Here is an 11784-nt window from a genome sequence, read left to right on the forward strand (position 1 = left end):
GGTCCAGCTCCACGGTTCTATGTTGATTCAGTTTTAAATTTTCTTGTTTTCCAGTGCTTCAAAAATAAACACCCAATTGGTATTTAGATTATTGCACGTAAATTGAAAACAAGGGTTTAGGGACAGCAGAATCGGCCATGAAAAAGGACAACCAAGGCTTGTCAAACTTGTTTTGCGTTGAAGTTTTAGTTAACATTCTCAGCGGTTTCAATTTAAGTTAAAAGGGCCTATTTGTTGCCACGTCCCAACCACCATGGTATCAGTTTTGTGTACTTTCGTCGGCCCATTGCAACCTGGATAAGTTTCGAGGCCAGACCAGCAACAACAAAAACCGCATGCTTATGTATTTAGTCTTATGTATAATCTCCAAAATACGACCCTATATCGGCAGGTCATGCCTTTCTGGTCACCCACCAGCCTGTTCATTACTGGCAATCCTAAAGAATGAACTCCGCGACGCAAAGAGATTCCACCCTTCCTGTTTTGTCCGATGGTCGTGAGTGGTGACGAAATTGTCAGACGTTGCGTTCAAAGCCTCACGCTCTCCTATTTTTTGCCGTCTCAGCCCGCAGAACCTAAAACCCACAAGCGTCTACATGAGTGTGATGGATTACCATGTCATTTATTACTATGGCCTTGGCCTTCTCTGTTATGCTTTCGGGGCCGCTTCCACCCACACGGCAAAAGGCCGCGGGCGATTTTTTTCCTATACGGCCCCAGAAACTAGAAACGCCGCCGCTGGAAGTGCAATTAATCAAAACGCAACGTGATGGCGGCGCGTAGTAGCGCTTGTTGCCTGCAGACCAGCGGGCGGCCTTTTAGATTACGGCGGTTTAACTAAGTTCTTGTCAGAAGAAACAAGCCACATCTTGTGATCTTTATAAATAGGCACCGTGCGACGGGTATGGGGCCGGTTGGATTTGGTAGCTGGCCAGCAATGGTTAAGAGTCGATCCCGTAATATCAGGTTAAACAAATAAACAATACCACGAAGAGGAGGCGCTTTGAAATGTTTTTTTGGGTTTCCGCCAAAGCAAAATTGTTCTTATGACGTAACTTCAACCAAGAAAGTGATGTTGCAAGTACAAAAAGAATATTTAATCTTTTCGTTATTTATGAGTCGGGATATTATGAGTTTAATCGTACCCGTGGAGGCAAGTTGTGACACATTCAGACACAAGACGACTGAACGTTACTTCTGGAATCTTTGAAGTCAAGAGCATACGGGACACAGGTTTTGTACAAGCATTGTAAAATGTGAACTTTAATTAAACAACGATTAGATTGTTGTAATTTGTTACGCAATGGTCATCAACGTTTCAATTTAATGCGTCATCGAGCAACTGCGCATTTTTTCGGTGCCCCCCATGTTCCGCTAGCGATCGGTGACGATTAAACGGCCATAAAACCAACAAGGCAGAAGCCGATTGTCCTGTGTCGAACTTTTCAACCCACGCCCCGCTATCTCTACGAGTCATTGGCATTGGACAGGCAGCTGGGCCGCGTGAAGATATGAACTTGCGATGCTAGGCCCAGTTACGGGTCGTCTAGACGGCTAAAGGGGTCGCGGGCTACGTTGGGGTCGCAAAGCATTGAGAGTATGTAGGACTAAGTTTTGGGGTAACATAGTGCTACCACATTTGAGTGCCTGGTTTTTAAATTGCATGCCGATGTCAGTGCAATGTAATCCTCTGGGATCAATCACATTTTCCGAAATTCAGAAGTTAGCTCTAAAGTGCAGTACTAATATTTGTTGTTGGAAAAGAACCTGACAAGGGATTTCAATGTAAACTTACAAATTAACAAATAGCAACGAGGACGGTCTGCAGTAATAGACGTGGGTTGCAAAAGGCAGATTTAACCGTTAGTTACAACGAAACCTCGAGAGAAAGGCAATGTGGTGTCTGTGGCAAACAACCGTACAGATTTTAAAGAATTTAAAGTGCAAGAAATTATGTGGCTTACCAGTGCAACGCAATCTTCTGAAAAAAGTCGTACCGCCATTTTGTTGCTTGTGAAATAGAAGTCACCGCCTGCAGGTGTGAATATTGACTTCTGACAAGCGTTTGAATGCAGTCACAAATTGATATGTGTTGCATAATGTTGTTGTCAATTTAATGTGTATTATTAAGGCACAAATAACTTCATTTTGAAGTTGCTTAAGTGCTACAAGTTTATAAAATAGAATGACTTTCTGAACAGCAGCTGAAAGTTTATTGTATATATTTGTGCATAAAACGTGGCAAATGTAATATTTCCAACAAAATTGGAACAAAAAAGGGCTTTGAATGTTTTCAAGCAATTAAGCTTTGATTTTGAAAATAGTATTACCTACCTGTGCATATAGTCTTGAATAAAATATGTTCTTTGGTACAAATGAAAGTCGGGCAAACCTTCGTCAAAGTGGCAGGAATTATCATACGATCTTCTGTCCCATTTCCAGTGGAGTTATGAAAAAATAATTCAGTTCAAATCCCAATAATTGTAGTTTAAAATGCGGCCAAGTGATGTGAATGTTAATCCAGCTTGGCGCCATTTTGAATAACCTTTTTCACTTAGTGAAACAGGACAAGCGCTCCGGCATTTTTCAACATTATTATTCTTTTACTCCGTGATAGAGATCAAATCAGACTTACAAAAGAATCGCAGTATGTTACAAACAATATGTTGGTGACATAAAAGCAAATGCCTTGTTTGATCTGGTATCCTTAAAATGTCTAGCGTTCTTTAGTCTTTAGTTAATACAGTGTGCACCAGTGTTTCCAAACGGTGGTACGCAGTGTTACGCGACGGCATTTCAGGTGGTACGCGAGCCCTTTTCTGTAATTTGCGGATATAGTTCGAATTTAAAAAATGGTAAGTAATCTCAAAATGTTTGTTACTTCATCACCAAGGTTACTTTGTAACACTTAAGTAGGTGGTACGCGTCGAAATTGTTTTACCTCCAAGTGGTCGCAACCACAAAAAGGTTGGGAATCACTGGTGTACACAAAAGTCTAAAAAACGCAAACATTTTTCTCTGTTGTGTTTTCATGGTTTGCATGTTACTCACTTTGATTAAATTGCGATCACAGACCTGAATGAGATTTATAATCTCCTCTTACGCATGTACTCACAGAAAAGTCAACAAAAGGGTTTGCAAAGTAAATGGGGCCTTAAAAAGTCCATTTAGACAACGTTTACCCGTCGTGGCCATTTAACCTATCATGGATAGCAACTTTTTTAAAAGTAAGTTTCCGATACCGTCGAGTCCTTTGCTGCGTCAGGCCATGGCCATGACGTTGCAACCGCGCTCCTGTGACGTGTCAAAGACTGCAGACGAAGAGTTGATGAAGTCAGCATTTTCCTACAATCAAAGTTCTTACCATAGTCAGGTAAAAAGCACATGTTGACATAGTATTTCTAATAAACATTACCACGCATCATTACTACCACGCATCACACTATAAGGACCACATTCAATTTAGCCGCGGAAACATGTTAGAAATTATATGGAACAGTTTCGATACGTGATTGCAAAATCATAACGGCCAAAGTGAAGGGCCACGTTACTAAATATTTTTATCAAAATTCAAAATTTATTCTATTCGTGTTTTGGTAGTCAATTTTTGAGAAATACAGATTTTGTTTGTGTGACGTTCGTACAATACACACGGCTGAAATTTTTTAATTCCTATTCCCCTTCGCCTAAGATGACCCCAATAAGTTTTACCTATATTTACGGAAATTGTGCACTTAACAAAACAAGTTTGTTCAGATGAATAATGAATTTGAACAAGAAAACGCTACTATGCTAGACATAGATGGAAACGTATGATCTATGTCTAGCATACACAAAGCTAGTACGTTCTGAATAATATCGAACAAAAATCAGTAATTACAGAAGCACTGATGATTAATAAAGCGTTGTTCGAGACGTCTGCTCTATGTCTAGCATACTAGCTGTTGCTTTCTTGTTGAATCACTTAACTCCAAGTTTTCTGCACCCTAATAATGGATTTGCCGCCATTTTTTCCAGGCAAATTGCAACAACTTTGACCCGTGGAGTCGAGCAACATCTTTTCTTCCTCCTCCCACCGCTTCCTCAAGCAATTGTTCCTCCGCTTTTCAGCGTCCGAACCAGCAGTCGATCTTCGCCATGTCCCGGATTCTTCGCGAATCAGATAGGGAGGACAGAGAAAAAGATAAAGAAGAAAAAACAGAACCGGAGGCTAAAATTTACTCCTGGATGTTACCGAAAAATGGTGAGTGATTTTCCGTTGTGAAGAATCTCTTCAGATTTAATTGATTATCAGGACATGTAGGGGTATATTTGTGTTTGTATGTTTTGTACGAACCTAATACTCGGGTTTTTTATTCGATTTAATTCCAATAAAAACAAATATTTTATTCCATTTTATTGACCAGAAATAAATATATCAGTCGAATCTCCAATTTTTTTTACCAAATCACCATTTAAGTATTTATCAGTAGTAGTGCAGTATACGAGCTATTCCCGAATGTATTATAATTTGCACCACACTATGTTGCTGCTGACGCTGCCAGTCACGTTACTAACGCAAGTCCAGGTGAAGTTCGATTCCATAGTGCCGAAAATCACAAGTCTAACTTAGATCTTGCAAAAAGTTGGACGAATCTTATAAACATATTATGATGTTGGCGACATGAAAACATGTTTCCACAAGATCATTTAAGTTAAATATACTACTTCACCGATAAACACAATTTATTGGCATTATGCATAAGAGGCAACGAATGTAGAAAAATGTGATGGTAGATATGTAGTCCTGCATAGCACAATACAATTCTTGATATTCTTGCCAATACCTCTATTTCTGTGTTCAGTTTTGTCACATGGAAAATTGTGTTTGTAAAACACCGTTGCAACAGCGTTATATGTTTAATTGCAATACCAGCGGGAAGCGTGTTTTACAGTACATGCATACAGCATTCTCATTTAAATGGCTGAACTGAAATCCCATGGAAGTCTGTGTAAATATTAGGATGCGGTCGATAAAAAAAACCTGTGGTGTTATAGTCGGTATATACGCTACAGCAATTATTTCAAAACAACATAATATTACTGCGAGAAAACGGCGATACGAAACTTCGACTATACAAAACAAGACGAAGTCGAAGCATCATTTGCGTCTAACCATCTACATTGAGTCATATATGCTCTGGCGCTTGAATGTGGCGGACAATCATATCTGATTCAATGTATCGACACAGGTATTGTTTGATCATATTCTTTGCCTTTTGTTTCCAAACACTGAAACTTAGTTAGCATTTTTTGAAAACGTTGTGGTAACGTCGGTGTGTTCGAAGTTACGCAAATTGAGTAGCGGTTACTATTGCAAGTGGCGAGCGACTTATTCGTGCCAAATCGCGTTGAAATTGTATGCATTATAACATAATCATGCTTTTATTCCTAATACGTTCAATCAGTCACGTTTTATTCACTAACATGATCATAAGGTAGACAGCGCACCCGTACTACCACAATTGTTTTTGGGTTCCCGAAGCGAATTCAAGACTACCTCGGTACTAATTGCTACCAAAAACAATCGTGAAAGGAACATGATAGTTCCCACACTCGCGCGCGAACTAAACCATCCATCATCTTAAGATTCGGCCACGCGCAATTGGAAGCGTTTGTGTATGCTACGATTGGGGATTAGGCTGTAACTGGGTACTGCTTGTTGTGGACTTCAATTTGCCGTGCTAATAGGGCAATTTAGCGTTTTCATGACAAGTGCCTGTTTTGTTGACTGCCACCGGGAGCAATGGCATGTTTTTCGAATGGTTCAACGTTGATCGTCGACTTGGTTTTGGTGTTTTGTTATCACAGTCTGATAAGATTGGCATGCTTTTTACTTTCCGCTTGAAAGGAAATGTAAGGTTTGCAAATACTTGCCTTCAATTTGTTCCTAGTTTTGTTAATGTTTTTGCATTGTTTCTTGTAATAGAGTGGCGTTGTTCATGTAAGACCATTCGACATTGTTGGGTACTGTTTGTTAAGTTATAATACAAATTAATTACACAACCGCGTCTGAATGTTCGCGTTACTGCCATACAACCGCGTCTGAATGTTCGCGTTACTGCTATGCTTTAGTAGAGGTTTAAGGTAATGCTTAACCACGCAGAGAGTTTGGTCGGAAACGATTTTTGTATTTTGTCTGCGTTTATGTGAAACGCACACGTTTTGCCTGGAGCAAAATTGAAGTGCCTGTTTCAAGAAAACTGGGAACACAATGTTATACGCACATCGTGACACTTTGAAATTGATCGACTCTACAATATGGCGCCACACGTTACAAGTAACCAACCACTTCGTACATATACGTTGATCATCTTTATGAAACGAATCAATGCACTGTCACTGAAATATGTTTATGCAGCGTTCTGATTTACAACTATTCCCAAATTGTCCTAATCCAAGCAACTGGCGTTTGAAGTTCATCACAGTTGCTCCGTTGCATAGCGGCCATAAACCAACGTCCACAGCGTCACCTCGACTCAAGGTCGTGCGAAGGTCACGGCGCGGAGACGCTTAAAACAACAAGAGCCCCTTTTTGACGGATCGACTCGCAACGACTCAGCGCAAGCGGCAATCAATAATAACAATTAAAGCGTCCACGATTCGGGCACAATCCTAACAGAATCAGCAACGGGCTTACGGTTTACGATGACCGAGCGGCAACGCGAAGAGCATATTTTGCAAATTGAGGGAAACCACTTGACCTATTGCTTTCATTATTGACAGTTGATTGTTTAATAGTTACGCGTAATCTCGCTTTGAATTTTCTTAAATCGTTAATCTCGTTGCATTTACGTTAGATTTACTTTTTATTTCGCCATTTATTCGCTGTGAGTATAATATAAGCATGTCCAATGCGGGTCATGTAAAACAATCCATGCGCTGTTAAGGCAAACCGTGCATGACGTTCAATCACAGCGTGGATAAATTTGAGCTGGTTGGCTTAATACAGAAAAAACATGAGCATGGAAATTTAATATTTGCTCTCAATGTTTCATATTTGCGAGCCTTTGCCGCAAATCAAGTTATTTAAATCTGTTCAAACCCAGGCGTAAATTATCGATTGGGTACAAAAATTCTTTGCACAATAAAAACCGCTTATTATTTCGATAACGTATATGTTAATGCAGTGATTCCCAACCTTTTTGTGGTTGCGTACCACTTGGAGGTAAAACAATTTCGACGCGTACCACCTGGTTGAGTGTTATAAAGTAACCTAGGGGATGAAGTAACAAACATTTTGAGATCACTCACAAATTTTTAAATTAGACCCATATCCACAAATTACGGAAAGGTGCTCGCCTACTACCTTGAATGTCCCCGAAACTACCGGTTGGGAAACACTGTGTTAACGTATACCTTTCATCGTTTCACAATATTAATTACGTTAATTATTGTATCTCGTAAGTGCATGGAACTTCACGTCTGCGCAAAAACAATGCAATACTTTGGGATTCCAAAATTATGGTGTTTAGTAGAAAATAACGAATACGACAGCTTGCCATTTTCTTTACAACTTGACTACTTTAAAAATGGAAACTGACAGGAGGCGAAGAAGTTCCACTTAGAGAAAATCAACTTTAAGATATAATTGCCTTTAGGTTTTCAAGTTCTCCAGTATGAATGTACATATATATATAATTTGTACAAAATCATGTTCAATAATATGTTTAATTAGCGTTTGAGTAACTTTTGTTGGGCATTTAGTTACAATTAAATGTATTTATGTTGTTATTGTTCTTACAAAAGTGTCAAATTTAATTAACCCTTATGGCAGAATGATATTTCGTCCAGTATTTATCTCACAGGACAACTTAACAAAACGGCACATTGTGATAAATACCCTACGAAATGCAAAGCGTTTGAAAAATAACATTGACTTGTCCAATCTAACAACGACACATTTTACCAAACCAGCATAGTTACATTCCAAAACCATAAATTTTGGTCCAATGCATTTAGGTTACCTTAAATTAACTGAAGTGCGTGGCGTTGAAATAAGTGTTATTCAAACGACTGTTACTGTCGGTATTACTGCCATGTTCTGGAAATTATTTGTTGAAATGTAAGCCGAGTAAATGTACGCTTGTGCGATTCAATCTCGAATTTCATATTTACACATTGCATAAATCCCAAGGAAAGCATGTTTTTCAAACCAAAATCATCACCGCACAAACACAATGCCATTTTGTCATCAAGAATAAGAAACGTGATTTTAACAGAATTTCATATATTTTGGAAGGTTATTACAAAACATTCGAGATTTTCTACAAGCCGTTGGAAAATATGCCAGAAGACCCCTTTACGTGGCAAAAATTAGCAATAAACTGTGCTGTTATGAACAAGCAACATTTTTTCTGCTTACCGGCCATTTTGTTTGGCTACATGGTAAAAGTAAATCTTTGTAAAAAAGAAAGTGAATATAACAACCATATGTATTGTTGTGCAAGAACTTGCGAGTTAGCAAAATCTATAACGTCAACAAAACATCGCTTGTCGATTTTGTGGAGACAAGGGATTATTGCCAACGTGACATAAGGACATCAAATTATGAAAACCACAACAAAGTAAGAGACTAATTATAAAGAGACAAGTGCAATTCCGGCATTTATTTTAAATGATGAAGTTTTTAATAAAACCAAGATTGGGGCCGACGCTACATCCTTTTGTACAATATTATCCACATGGCAAAATGGTTGCACGAATCTGGGTTGTTTTCACTTTGTGAAGAAGAGTTATGATACTGAGGTGTAGGCGATGATTGCGACGCGTCCGCGGTGCCCGTGCGAAGTAGGTCGGTTAAGGAATGATGATAGGCTACATTGAATATCATAAGTCGCATCAATCAACAGTACGTTACAAAAAATATTCACGCGTTGCGCCGTACGCCAGTACCACTGGGCGGGTGCCCAAATACATTGTTCCCTGTGATAGATTGGAAACAACACAAGTAAGCCTATAAGTTTTTCAGGATTTCCGCAAATGACTTGCGCAAAAGCATGCGCTAATGAACGTGGCGGCAATGTCATAACATGGTTCAAGGTCATGTTCACGCCTCACAGCGTGTCATTGATCTTGGTGCCTTCACCTATAGTTGATAATAAATACGGGCTGCGCTGTATATTGATTCTTTCTGCTGGGGTTGACGGATGATCGTAGGCTTGGCGTAAAACCAAGAGTCTTAACTGTCAGTGGGTGGCATTGGGAAACTGTATAGGGGCGAGATTGCGTTGTTCCAACCGGTGTCTTTTTGCGGTCTGTTGAAATTAATGAACGATGTATAACGCCGTGGATTTGCGCCCTGTGTGGGATAAAGAAAAATGTACTTTTCGATTGTGTGACGTACTGGCGTGTTGGAGCGTACCATGACCTATACCAAGAAGTGCCCTTATCGCACTTTACATGCAAAAGTAGACTGTTGTTGGTATTAACAAATGGTTTACTCTGAAATGCTGGAATGCGCTTGTAAGTGTAATGCGTACAAACCTATAATAAAATTGGTATTTAAAAACCTCACACTATACACTGATACACAACATGCGCAGTGTTGCTTTAAATATAATTGACTTTTTCTCCTTATAATTTGCGTGTAAACACAAGTACATTTTAAGCGATCTTATAGTTCTTAAAACATGGTCAATTAGTTTTTTTTATCTCAGATATTTTGAGGGCTAACGTTTTTCATTAAAACGCGTGTTTCTGCACATGAGAAATCTATGCAAATTTGTTGCAATCGCATTTGTCTCTATTGATACAAGTCAAAGATGGCAGTTCCTTACAGTAAACACAATAAAATGATTTTTAAAATGTCTGAAAAACAACAACAGTTATTCCGCATCTGCAGTTTTGGTTAGATGCCATTTTTTGAATTTTTGATGTCAGTTTTTTACATTTTCACATTTATGTAGCAGGGGATGATGACCCATCCAAGCGAACTAGGACTGCTTACACACGATACCAGACTCTCGAGTTGGAAAAGGAATTCCACTTCAACCGCTACCTCACACGGAGGAGAAGAATAGAGATTGCTCACACTCTCTGTCTCACTGAACGCCAGATCAAGATCTGGTTCCAGAATAGGAGGATGAAGTGGAAGAAGGAAAATAAATACCGGGGTGCGAATGGCGCTTCCAATTCGGGGGGTTCCCCAAGTGGAGTAGTAAACTGATGGGCTTTTGTTTCTTTGTTTGTTTGTCTATGAAACGGGCGCCAGATGGCGCTAACGAGGCGTTAACTATCAGGATCCTTCAATCAGTTTCGCAATGCGCCAGAATGATAATTTAAGGACAAATAATCAGTCACATTCTTGCCTGGAAACATTCTGATTCGAACCAATATCAATAGAAAGACAAGACCTTTTTGTTCGTGCAATTTCTTACGCCAATGTGAAACAAACTAGCTTTTCATGCATTTTGAACAAAAGTAATTCACGTTGCACAGAAAATAATATGGGATTTGTTGAGGATGGTTGGCCAAACTAAACTGAAGCATGATGATTAGACAAAAATATTAGTATTGCGTCATGTGTAAGCGTTGTAGCAAAAGCACAGCTGTGCCAATCAATATACCCCCTGACAAAGCTGCATTTTTTCCTACAACTTGCTTTGTTTTGTCTGTAGAGTTTATTAGCATAAGGTGATAATTTTTTTTGCGTTGAGCGCCGTTTCGTGCTGTGCATATACTGCTGGTTCCTGATTACCTTCCAACATCAACAATTTACCTGATTAGTCTAAATGCATTACACCGAATATCATCTTATACCTTATACTTCAATGATTTTTACAACACCTTTTTCTTCATGTTGGCTGTTTTGTCATTCCCTGCATAAAGACGTTATTTTCTTTGCGATGATATAATTACTATTATGACTTGGATTTTATTGTGCGTAGTTCATTATTTTGTTTTGTCGTGACCCAATCAACGATCATATGTATGTAAGTAAACGCACGAATGGCTGTAACTGAAATTAGAACTTTAAAGATATCAGGGCTATGTGAGCAATTTAATGTAATGAGAAACTAATCCAGTTATTAATGGCTATTCAAGGCATGTAATTAATAACCTTGTATGTGATTGGCATTATAAACAAAGACAATAATCAATACGGAAAAGAAAAAGGTAGCTCGGCTTTGATCTCCGGACATCGCTCTGAGAATTAATTGAACACAGAATGATTACATAATAATTGTACAAACTGATATAGGATTTATGGATATAAATAGGAGGGTGTGCAAACACGTCTTCTCTAATTACTCAAACGAACGCGGTGTAAACGTAGCATACGGTGTCAGCAATGGAAATTCTATGGTGCGGAACATAACTTGCGAAAGATCATAAAGAATTAATCCAAATAATACTTGAAATTCAAAACAGATATATAGCCATAGATCGTATTACGAAAAAGAACAAATGTAACTACTGTATCGCAACGAACCAATTGAATAGGGGAACAGTAAAAATTTATTGCATAGTAATTGACTTATCTTTTATGGATGACAGAAGCACTTCTACACAGCTGACATCACCACTAGACACGCGTCACGCAGCACGAGGCCTTTTGTAAAATAATTAATGCGAGACGGCACGTGACAAGAAGAGAAAGCGATCGTGCGGAACGAATAGAAAACAATAGAATCTATTTCCCAAAGCGCCTCGGATGTAAACCATATGATGACGTCATTTAGTGTGCTAATTATCAAGCGCGCGTGACTCAATTTCGTAAGCCTTGTCAAAATATCTAATAGA

The 11784-nt window shown here is 38.9% G+C and overlaps 1 protein-coding gene across 1 annotated transcript; it reads left to right on the forward strand.

Annotated features, from left to right (window-relative positions):
- The first annotated feature begins 3205 nt into the window (after positions 1 to 3205).
- LOC145909435 (homeobox protein Hox-B7a-like) lies at positions 3206 to 10207 on the forward strand. The gene is made up of 3 exons (XM_082996829.1): positions 3206 to 3373; positions 4018 to 4243; positions 9948 to 10207. The coding sequence occupies exons 1-3, from the start codon at positions 3206 to 3208 to the stop codon at positions 10205 to 10207; spliced, it is 654 nt and encodes a 217-aa protein (XP_082852955.1).
- Positions 10208 to 11784: the final 1577 nt, after the last annotated feature.

This window comes from Ascidia mentula, chromosome 7 (genome assembly GCF_947561715.1).
Source record: "Ascidia mentula chromosome 7, kaAscMent1.1, whole genome shotgun sequence".
Taxonomy (NCBI): domain Eukaryota; kingdom Metazoa; phylum Chordata; class Ascidiacea; order Phlebobranchia; family Ascidiidae; genus Ascidia; species Ascidia mentula.

Bases quoted from the DNA above. Each gene is read 5' to 3' on its own strand.
- LOC145909435 (XM_082996829.1), top strand. From the start codon at position 3,206: ATGGATAGCAACTTTTTTAAAAGTAAGTTTCCGATACCGTCGAGTCCT. The intron at 3,374-4,017 runs GTAAAAAGCACA...CATTTTTTCCAG, and splicing joins AAAGTTCTTACCATAGTCAG to GCAAATTGCAACAACTTTGA. The intron at 4,244-9,947 runs GTGAGTGATTTT...ACATTTATGTAG, and splicing joins CTGGATGTTACCGAAAAATG to CAGGGGATGATGACCCATCC.